At 43.3% G+C, this 23389-nt stretch overlaps 1 protein-coding gene and 1 pseudogene across 1 annotated transcript in view; one reads left to right on the top strand and one right to left on the bottom strand.

Annotated features, from left to right (window-relative positions):
• MSN (moesin) overlaps positions 1 to 23389 on the top strand; it is a 71456-nt gene that overhangs the window by 26927 nt on the left and 21140 nt on the right. The window contains exon 2 of the mRNA XM_061137151.1: positions 20801 to 20884. Within this exon, the coding sequence (XP_060993134.1) occupies positions 20801 to 20884 (84 nt within the window). The remainder of the gene's footprint in view (positions 1 to 20800; positions 20885 to 23389) is intronic.
• LOC133052243 (prefoldin subunit 4-like) lies at positions 7288 to 8919 on the bottom strand (annotated as a pseudogene).

The raw sequence follows: 23389 nt of genomic DNA, 5'->3' as shown, positions 1-23389 counted from the left end.
GATAGGAAAAGGACTTTGTTCCTAGACTCTCCAGGAGCACATGAAGGTACTTAGTGGAGAACGAGGCAGCACTTTGAGGATATCTTGGTTTCTTTTCTCCCTGCCCCAGCCTCCAAAGGAACTTTTGATTTGAAGAGAATGGTGACTGGGAGCTTTTGGGTAAATATAGCACACACTGCATTCTGTGGGATCTACTCATTACATTTTTTCACTAGTAGATGAGGAACCCTTTGAAATAAGGGCTTGTTATAAGCTCTGTATTCTGTGTATTCTCAGAGATTGTTGGAATCTCTGTATTCTCTTAATCTCCATATTCTGTAGTACCCTGCCCCACACTTTGCAGGTGCTCAATAGCTGCTAAATTGATTTGAAGGCATTCCTTCTCCTGTTCCCTCCCTTGAGTCAGGCTAGTTTCTCTGGAAACCTTCTATTTCCTGGGGGAAGAATCTGAAACCTAGTGAAGAGGAAAGGGCTGTATCTGAACATTGGCTGTCAGTGGCATCCCTTGTATCCAGAAGCCCACAGTTCTTAGTATTAGTTGACTTTTAGGGTACACATGCTTTCAAATATATGTTTGTTTGTTTGTTTTCCTACTAGAGGGCAAATATGAGGAGTCAGGGCATGGAGTGGGAGGTTAGAAGGTGGACATTCCTGAATGGTTGTTTCTTTTTACTACTTCCTTGTGAGAGAAATGCTAACTGGACCCTGAAGTTCCTAGACGTCCAGAGGAGAAAGGCTTGTGTGCAATGTTGGCCACTAATAGGGATCTTTATCCTTGCAGTTTTGTGGTTGGCATTAGTTTCATTCTTAGCTCTCCCTCCCACTGAGTTTGGCAGCTCCAACTTGATTTCCTTTTATTCTCCAAATGTTTTCTAAGGGGATAGGGAGGGAAGCAAGCCACATATGTCCCTTTGTTTCTTGAGCCCTCAATAGGCTGGCTGGGAGGGTCTCCTTCTTCTTTCTTCTTCATACATGCCTCTTGCTCTTCAAGACCAGATGTTTGAGCCAGAGGCCTAGGGATCAAGCTATCACTGACTCAGCCCCTGGTCTGGGGCCTGTTATTGAGGGGGTTCAACTTGGCACAGGGCCCTTCTGATATGTGAATGAGCCTTTCAGAAATAGATGGTTAGTGGTCTAAGCTTATTATCTCCCCTCCCCCCAATATCCTTACATAGGAAGGGAATGGGCTACTGTGTATGATGATCTGGTCCAGTTTTCTTTGGTTAAGTTTCAGATAAGACTCTTGCTGCCCATCTTCTATGGAAAGTAGAATGTGAAGGAGCTATTGGTTCAGGTTTGAGGTCTTGCAGATAGTGAATGGAGTTACTAGTCTAGTCTAGCAATTAGCAAACTTGTCTGTGAGACCTGATTTTTTAAGAATAGGCTTCACATTTTAAAAGCATTGTTAAAGAGAAAAAAAGAGGACTATGCAACAGAGACCGTATGTGGCCCATAGAAACAGTTTGCCAACCTGTTGTACTTTATACTACCAATTTATCATACACCAATTTCTTATAAATTCGTAGTTTCTCTTTCTTGAGCCAAGCACATGGTAGGCCTTTGGCTCTCTTGATTTATGACTGAGATGTTTGTAGCTAGCCCCTTCTGTGTTGGATGCTAATTAACAAAACCACTGTATCTCCTGGTGTATACTTGGTGTCTTAGTCACTAGGGGTTAGAATTAGGATTGTATTCTTGGAGGAGAAAGAACCTGACACATGATGCTCTCCTCAACCTCTCTCTTCCTGTGTAAGACTTAGCTTTTCATCTCAGATCGCCCTAAATCTTATAAGTAAGCAGCTCCTGTTGATGGTAATTACAGAGATTTGAAAACAAAATCACAAAAGTCCAAAGTTGAATACGACAGGGGATTAGGAGCTGGGGCTAACTCTTCCTGCTCCTCCCCCCCACACTTCATCCCTGGCTATTTAGCCTCCTACAATCAAGCGTAACTTTTTAAGAAGGTGCCTCCTTTGTGTTCTTTCCAGATTATGCCTGAACAGAAGGAATCCTGGGTACTTTTAGAGCAAGCTACTGAGAATACCTGTTGTAGGGGTGATATCAGAGTGTAGCTCTTATCCAGACAGGGAGGCATTCTAAGCTCCATCTGGAGCCCTTACATCCAGCGTCCTGGAGGTTTGCATTTTGTTAACTGTTGTGTGTTTATGTGGGTACATGCCTGTTTAGGCACCCATGCCTATTCTTGCCAAGTGCCTGAGAATGGAGAGAGTATGGTGCCAAGGCTGAGTCATTCTCCTGGAAAAGTCAGGATTATAAGAGGTGTTGCACCAGATCTGCTTTAGAATGTTTTCTCTTCTCTCTTTTGCTGCCCCACCCTTCTCCAAACACACCTAGGATTGTAGTTCCCCTGTCTATGCTCCTTTAGACCTGGACAGCTCAACCATTGAGCTTCCTGAGGGTAACCAGGGCTGCTCCTCCTGTCTCCTTCCATTCTGTCCCCAAAGCCCTACACCTCTACCCAACAGTATAGAAGACTTGTGGAATGTGTAAAGATATGACTCTTTAGGGACTAAAGCGTATTTGTGAATAGTCAGTGAATGAGGTTAGCTTAAATGGTTTTAAGGTGACAGTTAATGGTGAGCATTCCAAGTAGAGTTGCCTCATGTTTTTCTCATGACTTCTTTGGGAGGGTGTGTGGTCAGTATTGTTCAAGGTGACTTGAAAAAGGAGGATGGTAGCCATAAGATAAATTAAGTGGGCCAATTGTGTAGAAATATTTTCAACCATTATTTATAGCTGCATGACCTTGAGTAAGGTAGTTAGTCTTCTGAATTTTAATTTTCCATCTTTATTTTTTAAATAACTTTATTCATTTTATTATTTATTTATTTATTTTTGGTTGTGATGGGTCTTCATTGCTGTTCAGAGGTTTTCTCTTGTTGGGACAAATGGAGTGCATGGGTATCTCATTGCAGTGGCTTCTGTTGTTGTGGAGCACAGGCTCTAGGTATGCAGGCTTCAGTAGTTGCAGCACGTGGGCTCTAGAGCCCAGGCTCAGTAGTTGTGACCCATGGGCTTAGTTGCTCTGTGGCAAGTGAAATCTTCCTGGACCTGGGATCAAACCCGTGTCCCTTGCATTCTTATCCACTGTACCACCAGGGAAGTCTTTCATCTTTAAAATGAAGATAAAAATGATACCTACTTCCTTGGAATTTAGGAGAGAGAAAAGAGCTCATGCAGCATGTCTGGCATATTGAAGGTGCTTGATAAAAGCCCTGTTTCTCTTAATTTATTTCATTGTATTTTGCTCTTTTTAAATATTTGAGATAAAATAATTTTAGGACCCTAGTTTAGGCTTTTCCTCTAATTTGTAAATGTGCTCCCTGCACTGTACTATCTTTCACTGCAGCCTGTTGAGGGGAAACGATATAAGAATTTATGTGGGTATATCTTTTGCTCTGCAAAGAACCCCAGCTCTGGGGAGCCTTGAAACTCCCAATATGAGGGAGTAGGGTAAAGGAGAAGAGGTGTTATGAGACCCAGGTTAGATAGGGTGGTTGTGGGATGGGTAAAAGATAGAATGTGCAGAGGGGAAAATGGTTAGAGGAACCCTTACTCAAGAAGGCAAAACAGTTTGTGAATTCAGTGGGTCCCTGCCCCTTTGCAGAAGCCAGACAGCCATAGCTGAGGCTGTGCTGGTAGCCCTTGCTGTGCTGGTAGCTTTTACTTCCATTGTGTGTGTGTGTGTGTGTGTGTGTGTGTGTGTGTGTGTGTGTGTGGTAAGGTACAGGGGGGTCTTAGTCTGGTCACCCTTCCAGATATGCCCGTGAGTAGACAGGCTTTCTATATGGACTGAAAGTGGGTTGTAGTGGGATCTCTCAAGATCTGGAGAGTGGTTCCCCCAAGGTTTGTGGAAGCTAGGGTAGGGAGTCCTCATTAAGCTAAGTTGGTACCTCAGTGGGACTGTGCGGGAAAAAAAGCCAGCTTCCAACATATATCTTGTATATTAGGCCACCTTGGCTGGCTTTGTCTTCAGGGGTTTCTGTCTCTGCTTGTGGCACACCCCTCCCCACATCTGATGAACTGCTGTTCAATACTGTGGTGGTGGAAAGGTCTCCAGTGTATTCTCTTCTGATAGTTTCTGGCAAGAAGGTCAGGGAGCTGGGCAAGGAGGCCTTGACCCTTAACTTTGTACTTTTGGGAGGGATTTCATGAATTGTAAGTTTTCCTGTGGCATTTGAACATCATGTTTCTTTCCTCTGTGTCTTTGTACAGGCTATTTGTCTACCTGGAATACCTTGAGCTTCCCTTTCCCTTTAACATATTTTTCCTGTGAAAATATTTTTATCATTCAGGACAGGTCTGCTCTTTCTCTAGAAAACTGCTTTCCTGCCTTCTCCATTATAGCCTGGGTCCCCTTTATGTTTCCACAGTTCCCTCTGATTACCTCTATCACTGCTCTTGCTGTACAAGAGTATGTGGTACATACTCATACTCAGTCACTGTCATGTCTGACTCTTTGTGATGCCATGGAGTGTAGCCCGCCAAGCTTCTCTGTCCATGGGATTTTCCAGGCAAGAATACTGGAGTGGGTTGCCATTTCCTCCTCTAGTCCATCTTCCCAACCCAGGCATCAAACCCACATCTCCTGTGTCTCCTGCATTGGCAGGTGGATTCTTTATCACTGAGCCACCTGAGAAGCCCTGTCCAACATTTACTTGCAACCCCTCCCCTACAAGAAATACTCTCACATGCTTGCTTATTTACTTTCACATATGTACATGTGCAAACTTTAGAATCATCATCTCATGGCCTGGTCCATGCTGGGTGTCTTATAAGTTAGTGGTGTGTGGAACAAGCATGTGTATATATGTGAGTAGAGGTCCTTTCTGAAACACCTGAGGTAGGTAAAGTTTGGCCCTGTTTGCTTTTCTAGGCCTTATTAGAATCATAGGTAAAGTTTTGGGCTCAGTTTGGATTATGGAACATCATTTATTGCCTGTGAGGCTGCTGGGTAATTTCTGTAGAGACTGTAGTGGACCTTTTCCTTGCTGCTATCTAAAGAAAGTAAACCAAAGTTAGGGTAGGGATGCTTCTTACTCTACCTGAAGAACTCTGATGGATGTATGTGTTTGGAGTAAGTGATTTCATACATGCTCACCTTAGCATTAGGGGATACAAAATTTGTAAGTTTCTGGTGGTAGGGGCGCTAAAAACCCTGGTATTGTTGGTTGGATAAAGTTAAACAGTTTCTACTGGTCTTAGTAAATTAGTAGCTGAGTTTGTGGTTTGGAGGGCAAGATGTGGCTTTATCAACTCAAAAAATACAAAGCCACCTTTTAGAGAAGTTATGTTAACTGTGTAGGAACCATAACTAATAAGCTGGATGTCATGTCTCTGTTCTCTTACTGACTGCTCCCCTCCCTGTTCCCTAAAACTTTTCTAAAACAGTCATAGATGCACAGAACTCAAGGACATTACTTGGGCTCTCTATAACTCTGCTTTCAGGAAGGTGACTATAACAAAAGTGAAGACTGTGGCTACAAACAGAGGTACCCTAGGGCAGGTATGACACCAGATGCCACTTTTCAGCTTTTAACACATCCACTTGAAATGGGTGCTAAGAGTTGGTGTTTCCATAAGGCCTACATGATAAATCTTGTTCCTTGATCAGTGCTAGAGTTAGATTGAGCTGCAAGATTAGGTGTAAGAAAGCAGCAGGTTGGTTGCAACTGGGGATGATTTGTTTAGGGGTAATTGACCAAGTTCTCCCATATAAACCTAAGTCTAGGATTATACTCACTGAAGGTCTGCACTTAGTGAGGCGCATTGCTGTGGAATGGCATCTGCCTTCTGATTTCTCACCCTGTATGAATGAGGAGGCCCTCCCTGAACATTCAGATGGAATGTTCAGCCACATTCCTTGCTACTTATAGTCTGGGAAGGGAAGACAAGGAGGAGTCAGGGTGTCAGCTGGTTAGAAAGGAGTGAAGGGAAATTGGACAATGAGTGGGCTCAGACTGGCATCCTCTCTCCATTTCTTCCTCTGATCTTTTTGGGAGAGCTGTTACTATTGGCCTGAAGTCATTTTCTTTTACCCAGTGGCCAAAGCACTCTAGGCCCATTAAGACCCTGTGCAAATCACGTTGCTTTAGCGGAAATGTTGATACTGGCATCTAAAATCCATGTGTAGTGAAACTTCAGTGATATTTGGGAGCCTTTTAAAAAATTTACTGTAGTTTTGCACCTCCTGGTTCATTGATCAAGGAAGAACATTGGCATGTTTTCTTTGTTTCCAAATATAGAAGTTGCCAATTTGTGTTTCTTCAGAAAATTCATTTTTCCAGAAGTACTTTGGACCATCACCATCTTTCTGTACACATGGATCCTCCATTGTGGAAGATGCCCCCATGGTTAGCTGGTCACCCTTCCTGTCCTTTTCTGTGAAAGTGGGAGGTTATGGCAGATTTTTCAGCTTGATCAAGCAGATTACTCCAGCTCCCTCCCTAGTCAACCAAAGCCTCCTCCAGGGAGGGGAAGTGTGGTAATGACATTATCTTTCCCCAGGCAGCCACATGTTCTCTGAGAACAGGATGTGGGGAGGGCTGGGCCCCAGTCACAGGGTATGGGGGTGGGCGCGGGAAAGTGGGCTGGTAGTGTGGCCATGTGGGTTGATGCCTGCCTCCTTGGCTTTGAGAGGCATGAAGAGCCCTTCTGTTCTCAAGTGTTAATTCATGTGTACACCCACCCACCCACCCACCCATGACATGTCCGTGTTCTTACTCTAAGAAAGAACTGTAAACACCTATGAGTGAGGACCAGCTCTTCAGGCTGGAGAAACCCAGTGGCAAGGAGTGGGTGGGCTCAGGCGCCTGCTGTACCAGCCCATGCCTTGTGACTCTGTAGCCATAGGCCATTTGGGCAAGGGTTTGTCGAGGGAGCTGGGCTCCAGTAGAGAATGTGGTTGCTTTGTTGCTTCTTCCCAGGCCCTGGTCAGTCCCCTCCCTACAGATGGCTCCCTAGCACACTGAGGTGATTTGAATGTTCAGTTTCCTTTTGGCCCCGTCCTCTTCTTTTCCCTGCCCCCACTACTTCTGCTGGGGACCTTTGGAGATGTGCTGCCTGGGGTGGGGAAAAGAGGATGTAGCTAGCTTCCTGTGCAAGGGAGGGTGGGGCGCCCGCCTTCCTGCCTGTCTGCCCACCCTCCCAGCTGCCAGTGCTTGAGGAACTGACTGTAGAGTTAAGTTCAGAGTCATCAGAGGCATGGGGGCTCTCTGGGGCATAAGGATGAGGCTTGGTTCTTCTTGGTCTCTCTTTACAGTTCTCCACCAACAGGGATTGCTGGGCTCCCTTCTCCTAGAACCACAAGGCAGAAAAGTACTTTTAGGCACCAACTGGTCTAACCATCTCATACCACAGATAGGGAAACTGAGCCCCAGGGAGTCTTAAGTCCTCTAAGGAATCAGTGGCAGAGTTGAGTAGAATTTTACAAGGTTAGAACTGAAGCTCCCTCCCTCCCCCAAGCTGCTGGTCCAGTGGTTGGCAAACTGTATTTGGCCAAGCTGCTTGGGGTAGCCTTCCTTTGACCAGAACAGTTCTACTTTTATGTACATTATATCTTGAAATTTCGTGTGATATTCTGTTTGGGAAAGTGAAGAGGCAGGAAGCTGCTGAAAAAAGCAATAAAGTTGAAAACAACTGATCAAGACCTACCCAGTACAATTGGGCACACTCTGACCTAAGAGGAAGGGACTGTCTCAAGGTCACTGGTCCACTGTTCTTGGCTGATTAATTCTAGCTAATAGTGTGGTTCCCTTGACTATAGGAAAGATTGTTCCCACCCTGTGTTGTCTTGATCTTCTCCCATCCCAAAGAGAGCCCCTCTTGTAGCACCCTGAGGCAAGAGCTAGAGGCCATTAAATTTATTGGATGAAATAAATGATAGCAAGTAAGCCTTTAGAAGGACCTTCTTGCAACCTTAAAATAAGAGAAAATTGGGAGGGCAAAGTTCCAAGTTCGGGGGACCTGGGTTCTAGTTCTGTCTCCTTCACACTTGGACAAACTGCCATTTACCTCACTGAACCTCGATTTCTCCTGTCTATAAAATAGTGCTGATCTGTACTCTGCCTTTTGTACAGACTTGAGTTCAGCAAGAGAATGCATGTGGACAAATGTCTTTTTTTTATTACTTAACTGATTTTAATAACATGACATAAAGCCCTTACACTTGATATAATTGTTATGCAAAATACATAGATGAATACTGTCTTCTTTTAAAAATACAAAATAAATAAGTAAGACGTGAAAATAGGCAAGTTTCCATTAAATGAATGAAAATTTTTAAAAAAGTTTTGCTTTCCATATCATTTGAAGAGGGAAATTATCATTTTATTTAAACAATATTCAAGTTTATTAAACAGACATTTAAAAGTTTTATAAAATGTTTAACTTTTATCACCTTCAAGGTTTATGTTACTCCCAAATTTTGCATATAACTGAACTTTTCAAATCTGCTAACACCTACTGAAACCCACTCCAGTGTTCTTGCCTGGAGAATCCCAGAGACGGGGGAGCCTGGTGGGCTGCTGTCTATGGGGTCACACAGAGTCGGACACGACTGAAGTGACTTAGCAGCAGCAGCAGCAGCAACGCCTACTGAATTGATTCCACTCGGGATTCTAAGGTGTCAGTTTCTTCTTGCAAATTTTTCTTTGCTTCTGCTAACATTTCTTGTATTTCTTCTTGAGCATGGCTAATGAAAACATTACCAGTCTGATAAGGTATCATTAAACAGTCATCTGCAAGCATGATATCCTCACAAACATCTTCTAAATTTTGGAGTTATTTCTTTTTTACCTCTATTTCTTCCTTTAGTTCTGTGATTCTACTTGTATTCCATGCTGATTTGTGTATTGTAAGACTGACATCTGCAACCGCCTTCTTCATGGTGGCTGCCATCTTGGGCCATGAGTGTCTTTTAAACTGTAAAGCACTATGCACATGGGGTTAGGATTTTTATTGTATAAGGGTGAGTCAGAAGTCCTGCATTTGATAATGAGGTTGCAGGAGAAAGGTACCAAAATGTATCAAATATCTAATACATGCTAGGTGCCAAGCCAGGTTGTTTTGTATAAATAAAAGGAGATAATGCTGTTCCTCACAACTATCTTGTGAGGTAGGCATTGTTACTCCCATTTTACTTGGAGGAAAATTGATGCTTCAAGAGTTTGAGGGACTTGCAGTGCACCAAGGGACTCCCTCTAGAGCCCACACTTGTCTGTCATATATTTGTAAAGAGATCTTAAGAAAGTGTTGTGGTTTCCTTTGTGACTTTCCAACCCATTCCCTGCTCTACTCCAGTGTCTCTCCTCTCTTGTTGGCTTCATGTCACAGCCCTGGGCTCTGTATTCCTTGCTTTCCTTGGTGATACACTTAGTGTACTTAGGCACCCTTGTTTGGCCGTTAGTTGATGGAGGAGCCCTTTGGGTCAGCAACCTTTTTGTTGACAAGAGGGGCTTCTTACTCCCCTGGGGAGCTGGTAGGAAGGGCCTAGGATGTGTTGCTAATTAGAACTGGCTCTTGTCCAAGGTCATGCAACTAAAAGATGGTAGTTGCTTCCCTTCATTGAGACTCAGTTTTCTCATTTTTAAAATGTGCCTAAAGATGCTTCCTTTATATGTGCTGATAAATGTTTCACAACAAACTGTCTGGTGAAGCCACGATTTGTATTGTTTACCAATCCCAATGGTATAAATACTCTCACCATTGTTGTTGTTCAGTCACTTAGTCATGTCCAACTCTGACCATGGCCAATTTCAAACTACCAACACAGGGTCCTTGAAGGAGTTGTACAGAGATCAGCTCTAGTGTAAGTTGGTTCCAGTGCACTGTTATTGACTGCACCTATCTTAGAGTCCCCAGCCTGTCCCCAACTTCAACCTGTTCACATCTGTATGCAAATAAAGGCTTGCTCCCTAGTTCCCAGAGCATCTAGGAAAGGGAGAGTATCATTTAAGGTCTGCTCCTTGCCTGAAAGTTCTACTGAGAGAGTGCTTAAAGGGGCATAGAACTTGAGAAGATTATGATTGAGGCTCTAATTAAAAGTATTTTTGATCAGTGTTGTTGGGCTGCTGAGGTATTTGTACCTGTTTTTTCCTTCCACTGTCTAATTCTTAACTAGATGGGAAGATAGCGGAAGGCTCTGGAAAATGGCCTGAGGGTTTGATCATTCCAGAAAGCACTTAGCTTTCTGTTTGAAATTCCAAAGCCTCTCCTCCCTCTCCTGCTTGTAGAGCCTGCTTGCTGGGTTCTAACCTGAAGATCCCAACTATGAGGATCTCTGGGCTAGAAAGTATTTTGGAGGACCAGAGACCTGGTCTGACCTCTCATCTTATCTCAATCGCATCTATGCCAAGTGATGTTTCTTTAAACTTCCCAGAGGATAAGAATCACCTGGGACAAAACTACTGCTTTCCAAGCTCCTCCTCTGAAGTGTCTTTTTCAGTAAGCTTGGAGTGGGGTTCAGGAATCTAGGTTTTTAAACTAGTATCCCTAATGATTCCCAACAGTTAAGTTTGGGAAATACCACATTGCCACTGCACAATCCTCTGCCACGTGGGTGTCATTTTGTCCATTTTACAGGTAGGAAGATTAAGAGATCATGGCTTGTTTTTGGCAGAGCTCAATCCTGCCCTCAGGTTTTTAGAGTACATAGCTATGTTCCTTCTACAAGAGAGGAATTACTTTAGTATATAGAGAAATTGCTTTAGTATGTAGAAAAATTACTTTAGCCCCTGATCTTTTGTGGAGGTAAGCTGCTTTTAAATCTGGAGAACCATTCACTAGTCCCACTGGCCTACATGACCCTGTGGTTACTGCTATCTACTTGGCTTTGTTTCCCTTCAGTCGAGCATCCCTCTGCCGATATTGACTGTTGACACCAGCCCTTGAGAGGCTGTATTCCATGCCAGAGGTTCCCAAATTTGGCTGGGCCTTAGAATTATCTGAAGCTCTTAAATTCTGATGCCTGGGCCCTGCTTCTTATGTAATAATAAATCATGATCTCTGTGGGTGAGGCCAGGAAATCTGTCTTTAATTTTTTTCCCAATTGTTGCTGATTAGCCTATCTACAGACCCAGTTTGTGATTTTTCTGGATACCAGCTGAAGGAGTTGGAACGTTTTGGTGGGTTGTGCTGGAGGGCTGGGAACCTGTGTATATTAATGGGACACAACTAGAGAAAATGGCAAGGCAGAGCCTAGGATGAGGAAAGAAGAGCAGGTGTCCTTTAAAAGGACAAGGTAGCCTAGGTGCTCTGTTGTATTCTGCCTCACTTCAGGGCTCTGCTTCTTGGGGGGAAATCTCTATCCCTCCCAAGAGAGAAAACATTTAAAATAATGCAAGGATGTATATGTTTCTGCCTTATATGCATGGCTTCAAATTGTCTAACCAAGTAGAAATCTAATCATATTTTAGAGTTTCCCCCAAAATTAAAGGGCCCTTAGGCTAGAAGGGCCCTCTGCAGGTCTTCTTGGCAACCCGTAGCCCTTCGGTGTAGTCAGACCGGGTTTTAGTTCAAATTATTCTGGAGAGATTGAATATTTGCAATAACATGGCTAAAAATGGAGGGGCTAGTAATCATCACATTCTACTTATGATATGCCAAGTACTTTCTTGTCTGTTATTTTAACTTAAATCTCCCAATAACCCTGTTGTGAGGTTGATATTTTTAGGTTCATTTTATATATTAGAAAACTGAGTTTTAGAAACAGGAAGGTAAGAGAGACTCTAAAACATCTTTCAGCTATACCAAGATTTATTTCTCAAAGAACTGAGATCATTATTTCTAGGATGAGGACTCCAATTTTGTGAGTGCCCTAGATGCCAGATTTGACTCTTGGCATGCCAGCAAGGTTGACAGGAAGTCAACTGTAGCTTAACTCTGGGACCAAAAACAGAGCTTTTTTTTTTTTTTTTTTAATATTGGAGTATAGTTGACTACTATATATAAAATAGATAAGTGTGCTAGTTTCAGGTGTACAGCAAAGTGAATCACTTATATCGACTCTTTTAGATTATTTCCCCGTATAAATTGTTACAGAGTATTGAGTGCTATACAGTAGGTCCTTATTTATTATCTATTTTAAATATAGTAGTGTGAGTATGTGCACGTGCACTCAATTGTGTCGCTTTGTGACCCCATGGACTGTAGCCCGCCAGGCTCCTCTGTCCATAGAATTCTTCAGGGAAGAATACTGGAGTAGGTTGCCATGCTCTCCTCCAAGGGATCTTCCCAACCCAGGGATTGAACCCGAGTCTCCTGCATCTCCTGCATTGGCTGGTGGATTCTTTACCACTGCACCACCTGGGAAGCCCATATAAGTAATGTATATATGTTAATTCCAATCTCTCAATTTATCTCTACCCCTTCCTAATAACCATGAATTTGGAAAATAGAGTTTTTTTATTTAGCTGGAAATCTCCTCTTGCCCCTACATAGTTGACTGATCCTGGCTTCAGCAGTTTTAACACAGGACAGGGCAGAAATCCCATGAGTAATGGATGGAATCCAAGCTGATGCTTAGGTCAGCTCCAGTGCCCTTCAGAGCTGGGATGCTGGAGGTTGCTGTGGTGTGTTTCTGAGCAGAGAGAATAGAGCCCTCTTCTGGTGCTCTGCGTAACTAGTGTCTCCAGGCAGCTGTAAACGGTCTGTGTTTCCAGTCTATAAATACTTCTTGTGAAACTTGTAGGCAGGAAGCTGGGTCAAGCAGGAAACTGATGCTAGTGACTGAAGCCCTGCTGGGTGTGGCCCCAGAGAGAGGCTTAATCCATGTGAGAGACTTATTTTATTAATGATAGGCCCTCTTTCCTTTTAATTCAGTGGCTTCAAAGTTTCATGAGAATTGAAGAATCTGTTGTTCTTGGCTAACTGGATATAAATCCATTCCTCAAATTCCCTGCCTCTTTTCCTGCTGTGCTGTCTTCACCCTCTTTACCTCCCTGCTCTGTCCCCACCTCCAGCTTGGGTCTTGGCTGTATCTGCTGCCAGAAACCTTCCCAATTAGTTGCTATTTAAGTTTTGAAAAGAAACTGTCCTAAAACAGGAGACCTTTTAGTTTCCTTCCTTGTGGTTATAAAAGGTTTAGTCTCCCTAGAATGAGTGATGGTGGATGTATCAGAGCCTAAAAGTTAGGCTTGCCCTCTGTCATAAACTAGACTTCCATTCAGTGTCCGCTTAGCGTTTTTAATGGAAGCAAGCTGGTTTTGCCTTATCCACATAGTCTTTTCAGCTCAACATCCTGATTTGTCTACTGTTTTCTAAGTGCTAGGGTGTTTCTATTGCTTATTATGGCCAGTGGATCAAGAGCAAGGCTTTTAATCCTTGCTCTCACACTGTCCAGCAGCTGTGTGACCCTAGGCCAATGCTTCCCCTTCCTTGGACCTCAGTTTCCCCAGCTGTATATTATAGAATTTGAATCAAGTGATCTCTGAGCTCCCTTTCAGGTCTGATAGTTGGGGATTCTGGATTATTTATTCTCTTGGAGAATAGGGATGAGAAGTTCAGAAGGGTTTATTCTGAATGAGTCAGATGAGGTTCTAGGGTGAGTAGATTGAAATCTTGAGGAAATTTAAAGAGGAATGGCCATGCTAAGGAGCTTATGGGGTAGAACCCTGTGCGTAGGAGGAGAGATGAGTTAGGGTAGGGGGCAGGGGAATGGGTGGTGTTTGCTCCTGGGGTATGGTTTGGCTGAGCTGATTTTGAAAATAAGTCCTGGAGTTAGGTATAAATGGTGAGGAGCTAGTTTCCTTCCTGATCGTAATGTGTTGAGAGGCAGAGGGGGACTCTACCTCAGTCTCAGGTTAAGCAAAAAACTGTGCAATTAAGGCTGGATTAATGGGAAAGCTGTAGCTTGCTAAGGTTTCTGATTGTTTCTCTCCTTTTCAGCTTTGGTCTCTGTCCTGAGCTCTCCTCACATAGTGACAATGTAATTATTTTCTCATTATTAACAAAGGTTAGTTTTGTTTGAGGTTACTCCCCCAAATATAACTGGGCAAGTAACACCCAGGCTCCAATATGCCCTTGTCTCCCAGTTGAAGTGATTCTTAGGGAAGGCTACTGGGTCAAAGCAAGTTAAAGGGGACCATTGTCTCCCATGCCCTTTGCAGCAGTTGGAGTGACTAAAGAATTACTGCTGACCCATTAAAGGTATGGGTGTGCATGGGGTCCAGGTGGTCTCCTTTCTAGAACCTACTGGGGAAAAGCACGACATAGGAAGGGTTAAATCTAGGCAGGTCTTGTTGTCTGTGTTAAGTAAGGGTCTGGAAATGGGCAAGAAGAGGTCAGAACAGATAACTGTACCAGGTCCCACTTACAAGTCCACGGAAGAGGCTGAGTTGCTGGGAAGTGAGTGAGTCAGTGGAGAAGGAGGAGGGGAAGGGAGAGGGGGAGAATGCCTCCTAGGCTAGAGATTCAAAGCAACCCTTGTTTTACCCCTTATGGAAAACAGCTGCTTGAGTCAGTGCTGTCATCTCAAGAGCCAAGACAGACCAGGCCATGCCCTGCTCTGGCTCTAGTTCTAGCAGTGGGAAATGGTGGATGCTAGAACTTAAATAGGAGAAGGCAATGGCACCCAATCCAGTACTCTTGCCTGGAAAATCCCATGGGCAGAGGAGCCTGGTGGGCTGCAGTCCATGGGGTTGTGAAGAGTTGGACATGACTGGGTGACTTCACTTTCACTTTTCACTTTCACATATTGGAGAAGGAAATGGCAACCCACTCCAGTGTTCTTGCCTGGAGAATCCCAGAGACGGGGGAGCCTGGTGGGCTGCCATCTATGGGGTCGCACACAGTCGGACATGACTGAAGTGACTTAGCAGCACTTAGCAGCAGAGCCTAAATAATGGGGAAAGGCAGTCTGAGTGACAATGTAGTGACTGCCCTCTGTCCTTGGAAGAGACTGAAGTTCTGATGTTTCCCTAGTAGGGCTCATCCTTCCTCTGGCCACCCTTATGCACTTACCTTTGCCTTCTCCATAGCAGCAGTGCCACTGAAAGCCCAGAGGACTTGGGCCTTTGAAGAATGGGGAGGTGGCAGGTGAGAGGTGATGTCACTGAACTCAGACCCAATTGGGCTGACTCACAAGCTCTGCCCTGGCAAGGGGGCCTTCCCAAGTAATGCTTCCCTGATGTGCCCAGGTGCCCTTATACCAGAGTGTTTGGGCCTTAGCCAAAATAGTTGCCAAGGCATTGTCTGAAGTCAGCAGTGAAATCAGCATGACCAGAGAGGTAGGTGGAGCCAAGGATGGTGCTCTGGAATGTCCAGAAGACCTGTCTTCACCACTTGCTGGCTGAGTAAATGTGGTTTCAGTGATGTTAAGTGAGACTGAGTGAAGGGGCTTGGCACATTGTTGTTAACACAGTTTGTTCATTTCCATCTTTATGTTACCTGCCTCTTTGCTCATCAGTTTCCTTATTCATGATGTGGGGCTGGTAATGCCAGTTCCTTCTGGCATATAGGTCCATGGTTCAGATAAGTCAGTTGTGATTATTTGACTCTGTCTCTGCTTTGTCCTCTGCATGTGTGCATGCTCAGTTGTGTTTTGACTCATTGCAACCCCATGGACTGTAGCCCACCAGGCTCCATTGTCCATGGAATTTTCCAGGTAAGAATATTGGAGTGGGTTGCCATTTCCTCCTTCAGAGGATCTTCCCGACCCAGGAATTGAACCCACATCTGTTGCATCTCCTGCATTGGTAGGCAGATTCTTTACCACTGCACCACCTGGGAAGCCATCCTCCAAATTCCTCTCCAATAAAGAGCCATATTGTAGCTCAGTAACATGGGACAAATGAGAGGAAACTTTGCCCCTATCTCCTCTCTGTGGACCAGCTACTGCTCATCTGGGCCTGTCTTGGAAATGAGAGAGTCCCTTATTTGAAGTTGGCCAGGTCTAGAAGGCAAAGTTCCCCAAGCTGTTGCTGTCAAGGCAGAAGTAGGTAGTTATTTTCTTTTTTAGGCCAGCCAACTGGGGACACAGGAGAGATCCAGTTTGTTGAGGGCTTTGGATGACAGACTACTGAGATGGGCTATAGACCAATTTAGGGCTTGCTTGGGAATTGTCTGTATTCCGTTTTTCAATAAATAACAGTGGATTTATTGTTCTTGGGCTAGGAATGGATGGGCTAGTGTATATGAGTGACACCCCCCCCCACCCACCACATCCAAACTCTTTTTGTTCCTTAAACCCTAGATGTTTTCTAGAGACACGTTTTTCAAGGACAGGCTTAGACAGGGCTTTAGTTCTTTGCTGGGGACCACATCTTGAAATGCTATCTCACCCAGGCCAGCTCCTTCGTTCCCGCTGAGCTGTGGGGCTGCCTGGGAACTGTCTGCTGACTTTGGAGGCTTTATTTTCATGTTCTTGCCTTTCAAACTAGACTATCCTCATCCCTTCACTGACATTGAAGAGGCCAGGCCCAAAAGGAAGGCAGTGGGTGCCCACTTGGGTGAGCATCCTGTGTGGCAGTGGATCTGGGCCTGCAGCTCCTTGTACACCTTTGGGTCCCAGATTGCTGTTAAGGAAAATGAGAGATTTTCTTTGATCACCACTCCTGCCCTATACTTATCATCTTCAGCCTTGGTCATGCTATTATCCTTGCTACCCCTACCGCCAACACACTGAAAATCAAAAGAACACAGACCCATGACCCTGTCTTCAAGACTCACATTTTATTCTGAGTTGAGTGGTGGAAAGAATAGAAGTCCCTTTGTGTTGTGTTTGCTTTTCTTCCTAATTTTTTAAACCTAAGATTATTTGTCTCCACAGTGAAGTTCAGGGAACCACAGGCTGCTTTCCCTTGAGATGCAGCCCCAGTGGAATGACAGAAACTCTGAACAGGGATTCTGGAGACATAGGTTCCAGTTTAGTTTCAGCTGGACAGCTTCAGATTGAAGGAGAGCTCTTTCTTGTTCTGGGGCAATGCTCTGTATATGATACAGGAAGCATGAACAGTTCTAGCCTCTCTGACATACTTATTCCTAACCCAGACTGAGTTCTTTTCTACCAGTTGATTTATTTAAGAAACATTTATAAACAAATATTTCAGTTAAATATTTGGAGTTATGGGCCAGCCCCTGAAGATGGTAGATTGGTATGACTCCTTTCTACCTACCTTCCTGTTCTCTTTGCCTACTCTTCACCTTGCAGGCCTCATTTACCCTGGAGGAACTCTGCATCCTTGCATCTCTGTCTCCTTTTGGGCCATCGCATTGTGTCTCTCCCTTTACCTGGGACATTTGGGTGCTCTTCCCCCCAACTCCCATATTCTCCGTTTTTCAAAATCCTATCTTTAGAGACCCTGCAAATACCGCTTTGAACTGTGATTCTGTATTTCCACAAAAAACTTTCTTCTGTTCTGGTATGGTAATTCTCAGGGTTTCCCTTGTATGTTATAATTTTCCTGTTATTAAGTAAGTACCTTGGGGTACTGGCTCTACAGCTCTACTGCAACCATAGTTCCCTAAACATAGTATTCCATTAATATTGGGTAAACTGAAATAAATTTATAGAAAGCTCCTTAACCTGGAGTCCTTGGGCCTCCATGAAATCCATGGGTGTAATTTGAAGTGGGAAGGATCTATGAAGATGGATGGAGGAAAATTTACATATTTGTTTTCACTGACTTCTCACTAAAATTTAAGCCTTCTTTCAGTTATGAATTTAGGCCAAAAAAAGGCAGTACCTGTGACTTTGTCACCATTGGAAATCTAAGATACTTTTACATTACAGTTTAGTTACTATAGATTTTTCAGAATATCATTTATGCTGAAAACAAAGTTGAAATTACAGTAGTAATAACTAATAAGACCCAGTGTTAGATAATTATATAATAGTGAAGAAGTACATATTAAATTTTGATAACTATTTCAATATAATTGATCTCTTTATATCTGTTTCATGCATTTACAAATTTCTGAGAAGGCAATCCATAGACCTCACCATACTGCTCAGAAAGGTCCGTGGCACAAAAAAGTCAAGATGTAAAATGTTCCTACCTCTGAGTCTGTATACTATGCTATATCTATCTCTTGTATCTCCTTGCTTAGTACTGTTCATTTAGCCAATATCATGTGAGTACCCACTGAGTCTTAGATACTAGAGAGGTAACTCTAATTAAGACAGAAGCCTCAAAGTGAAAATGAAATTTCTCAATATACTAAAAGGGCTATTGTCCCTTTTCTATTTCTTATCTGCCAAGTCATTGGTGTTTTGAGGGCTTCCCTGACTCAGCTCAAGTGTGATTTAAGGCTAGATATTGAAGCCAATATGGATGTGAGAGTATGGATGTATGGATGTGAGAGTTGGACTATAAAGAAAGCTGAGCGCAGAAGAATTAATGCTTTTGAACTGTGATGTTGGAGAAGACTCTTGAGAGTCCCTTGGACTGCAAGGAGATCCAACCAGTCCATCCTAAAGGAAATCAATCCTGGGTGTTCATTGGAAGGACCGATGTTGAAGCTGAAACTCCAATATTTTGGCCACCTAATGTGAAGAGCTGACTCATTTGAAAAGACCCTGATGTTGGGAAAGATTGAAGGCAGGAGGAGAAGGGGACGACAGAGGATGAGATGGTTAGATGGCATCACCGACTCAATGGGCATGAGTTTGGGTAGATTCCAGGAGTTGGTGATGGACAGGGAGGCCTGGCGTGCTGCGGTTTATGGGGATGCAAAGAGTTGGACACAACTGACCGAACTGAACTGAACTGAACTGAAGCTAAATTCTAGTCCATTGGGCCTCATTCTCCCTGCCTTATGAGGGCCCATTCTATGGAGGTCACTGGATTGTCAGGGAGCCTAGGTAACACTGAGTCACAATGGCTAATCTTGCCTGCTGTCTCCCACTGGGGTACTTGGCTTACTTGTTCCTGCCTTCATGGCCTTTCCTGTCCCATTGTCATTCCTGAAATAGATTTCCTCCTTGGCTCCCTGGTGAGATTTATTTACAAAATTGTTCCCCAGGCCTGGTCCTCATCAGAATTGTTTAGCTGGCAAAATTGCTGTCTGGCCCCCTCTTCCCCACTAGCTGACCCCTATGCTCAGGAAAAACCCATAGGTATTAAAGACTGATAAGGCTTAATGTTTTAGCTACTCCATGGGGATTTGTATCTTTGACAATTCAACTTTTATACCCCCCCTCAAATAGAATAAGTAATATGTGAGCATCCTAGAAATGTAGATTAGTTTTCTTTTTAATTTAAAGAAGGGAGAATGCACTCATAAGATCACTACCCAAAAACCAAGACTGACTAACACTTGGGTGTGGTTCCAATAACCTCTCTTTGAATACTTTTTACAAAATTGAGCTCATGAAATCTTGTTGCTTACTCTTTCTTAATATTAATGTTTTATGTGGACATGAAATAGTCATTATGAATATTTTATTTGACCATGTAACAAGCCATCATGTGGCTATATCATATAGGTTACCTAAGCAAAATTTCCAACAAATAAAAAACTTAATCTTTGGAGATTTGAAAGGGAGGGGATATATGTATACCTATGGCTGATTCATGTTGAGGTTTGACAGAAAACAACAAAATTCTGTAAAGCAATTATCCTTCAGTTAAAAAATAAATAAATAAAAAAACTTAATCTTTGGTTTCTTTTAATAGAGACATTTTACGCTTTGATGTAAGAGAGGTTTGACATGTTGGCTTAAATTGTGAGACTTGGACTTACATCTGAATTCAAACCCTGTCTTCCCCACTTACTAGCAATGTAACTTTAGACAAATATCTAAGTCTTCATGCCCAAGGTGGAGATAATCCTGCTTCACAGGATGATTGTAATTATTGGGATAGTACATATAAATTGCCTAGTGAGTAGTAAGTCTTCATACATGAAAGCTGCTGCTTAATGATGCTGTTAATACTATTACCACTGCTACCAACTTTTCAGCCAAAGAATCCTATCTCTACTGATGAAATATCAGCTATCATTGACTTTGGCTAGGTTATATATTCCTAAGAGTAGAGGGTAATTTTTCTAGTACCTATGAAATACTATGTTTCCATCTGGGCCTATCCCTGTCCCTTTTCCCTCTGCTTACTTGGCTTTGGTAGCACCTCTGTCCTGCTCACACCTATCTCTGTTGAGGGCCCTTTCCTCTCTTGTGCCTTGGGAGACCAATGAGACATAAATACAGGAAGTGTTAACGATGCAAGTATATAGAACCATAGACATCAACACTGAAACAGCTGTTGGAGATTGTCTAGTATAATTGACAAACTCCATCTCCCGCACTCCTGCCCTTGCACAGGTGAAGGGAACTAAGGCTCAGGAACGGGATAACGGGATAGATTTATTCAAGGTTGTAGAGTAAGCTAGTTATGGTGCTAGGTTTGGAATCCAGTGTTCTTCATCCTGCCCTTAACTTGCCTCTATGAAGACCAGTGCTTTAGATAATCCAGGCTATAGATCAGAGGTGGGGAGAGAATGCTGTGGGCTTGGAGCTGGCTGATGTAGGTGGAGAAGACTTCCTGGAAGTATAGGCAACATTTGTTTCCTTTTGATAGTAGGTTTATTTGCATTCATTTGTTTACCCCTTTATAATCACTGCCTTGTAGCTGTGGGGGGGAGGTTGTCTTCAGTAAACTGGTTGGGAGCAGAGGGCTAGGTTACTGTTTGTTTCAACAGTCTCCCTTCCTTCACACCAGTATCTAAATTCCATAGGTTCCTGCACCTTAGTTTCTTCTCTTCTAGTTGGACAGAGATTTATCCCAGGCTCTGTTGAGCATCGAGCCAAACAACTAACTTATCTCCTTTGATCTCATCCTAGATCAATGTGCGTGTGACCACCATGGACGCTGAGCTGGAGTTTGCCATCCAGCCCAACACCACCGGCAAGCAGCTGTTTGACCAGGTAAGGGAGGACTTATTGCTTCTTAGCCTCCCACTTCTCCCAATGGCTTCCACTATAATGCCCACCTTTGAGGAATCTCCTCCTACTCACTCCTCCAGGAGAGGTCAAAACAAAGGCTGACCTCAGCCTTAATGAAGTAGGCAAATTTTAACTCTGGCAGCCTATATCTTGGATGGCCCTGATCAGTCCTATCCTTGGAGCTAAATATGGGAGAAAAGAGAAGCGAGTGGGGTATGACTGTGCTAGATACTTTAAAAATGTCAGCAAGCAGAGCCCTTCTCTCAACTCTGAAAGATATAAGTGATCTCTTCTCTGTTTTAATGATGAGGCTCAGAAATGAAATAATTTTATTGCACTCAGCTGGTATCTGGCTGGAATTTGAACCCCACATTCTTGCCACTGTACAACATGGCCTGTGTCACTTGGTTTTTCTTCCCAGGAGAAGGAAAGCAACATATTCTCCCTGTAGTAGTGTTCTCTATGTACATTTCCCTCAAGGAATATTGGGACTTAAGATACCACAGTGGGTGAGGAATGCAATAAGAGGATACCTCAGCTCCTATAATCCTGACATGGAGATAATACTGAAGTAGTCATCCCCATCTACAATCCAAAGAATGTCCCTTCATTGTGAATCACCATTGTTAGAAAGTATGTGCTATATAGCAGCCAGGTGGGGGCCATAGGATCTGTCAGCATTCAAAGTCTCTCCAGGGGCCAAAGGAATGTGCCTTCTGTGACCAGACTTCCAGGAGTAAAAGTGGGGCTCTCATTTTCAGAGACTGGAATCCCTCCAGACAGGCCATTTTCCTATTTCCACACCAGCCTCTGGTAAGGTGAGAGTCTGCCATTGTCCTGGACGTTGGGACCACATGTCCCCTTAATGGATTTTCCATGCCCTCCTGCTTCCCTTTCTCCTTTGCTCTCTGTGTACTTCTGCTGTCTGAGAGTTTATCCATACTTGGAAAGGGAAAGGAGGAAAGAGATTATATTCAGATAAGACCATTCTATTACTATGAATACTTCTGACTGGTGAGGGGAGAGGATGGAGATGGGGATGGTACAGGGCTGTTTTCCATTCAGATCTCTATGTAAAAAGAAGGAAAGTATGGCTAGAAATGTGAGACAGTTTGGGCATGTCTCCTTGATGTCATGTGGTAGAGTAGGCAAATTGCTGTCTATGGCTAATACAGATGAAAGTTAACATTTTGTCCAGGGCTTACTGTATGTCAGGTACTATGCCAGGCATTTTGTATACCATATCACTTGACTATCACAAGGCCCTATGAGTGTGGGGATTAGTATTGGCCCCATTTTACAGATGAGGAAACAAAAATCTTCATATTCTTAGCTAGGCCTTGGGAAAATTATTGAACGGTTTTGGGTTAGTAGTCTCATTTCCACCCCGCCACTGCCCCCGCCCCCAAAGTGCATCTAATGTCTACCTCACAGGCTTTTTGTGAGATTATGATAGGGTCTATTATTTGTATCTCACATGGTACCCAGTGGCTACCCAGTGGCTTGTAAGGATACGTAAAATTCAAAAGGATATATATGCATATAGAGAATTGAGTGTTATGTGAAGTATATGGCATATAGTAAAGATGTAATAAATGATAGCTCTCAAACGCCATGACACTTCTTGTCTCATTAATCAGATAGAGTTGAGAGATCGGCTTGAAGATCCTCAGCGTATGTAACTTTGGATTTAGCTGGAATTTCCTTCTTCTCTGGAGTTTGTTTTGTATCTAATGTTGAAAGGTAGTCACTGATATTTAATTTGAGAAAGTACAAATTAGAGGAACATTTAAACACACATTTGCTACAATTACTGTGCTAGCATTCATATAGTTCACAAGTGATTACAATGCTAATCTTGAATGTGACATTGCATTTTGATTACATTAAGGTTTTGCCTTCTTCCTTTGCATGCAGGTTTTATGTTGGAAAGCCTATAAAGGGATAGCCTAGTAAACTAGAAAGGGCACTAGATAGAAAGTTAGAAATTTTGGGCATTATGGCTGACTCTACCACTAACTCTCCTGATACTTTACACAAACCTTTACCCTCTTTGGGCCTCAGTTTCCCCATCTTTACAGTGTCTAACTGATACCTCAAATCTGGTTATCTCTCAGAAATTTATGGCACTTATTTCTGTACTCCATATTTGTTCTTTCCCATTCCTAACCACACTATTTGGATTTTGGATGACCCCTTTCTGTAAAAAGGAGGGAAATGCTTCACTTGAGTATAATTTGCAGTTGGCATATACCAGGGAGTGGGGAGGGCAGAGCTACCTGACAGCAGGGACAACTCTTCCTGTATAGGCTTCTTACTGTCCCTGGGACAAAAAGGAGAAGGTGTCCATTCCATATGTAGGCTGTTGGGCCCTTTTCTTCAGACAGCAATATCATTCTGGGCAGCAGCTGTAGAGAGGAGAGTATGAGCCAATGTGAATTTTATAGTCCAGCTGGGAACCAGAGGTTCCCTTGATCTCTGCCTAGA

Source organism: Dama dama, chromosome X (genome assembly GCF_033118175.1).
Source record: "Dama dama isolate Ldn47 chromosome X, ASM3311817v1, whole genome shotgun sequence".
Taxonomy (NCBI): Eukaryota; Metazoa; Chordata; class Mammalia; order Artiodactyla; family Cervidae; genus Dama; species Dama dama.
This window is presented reverse-complemented; position numbering and strand designations above follow the sequence as displayed.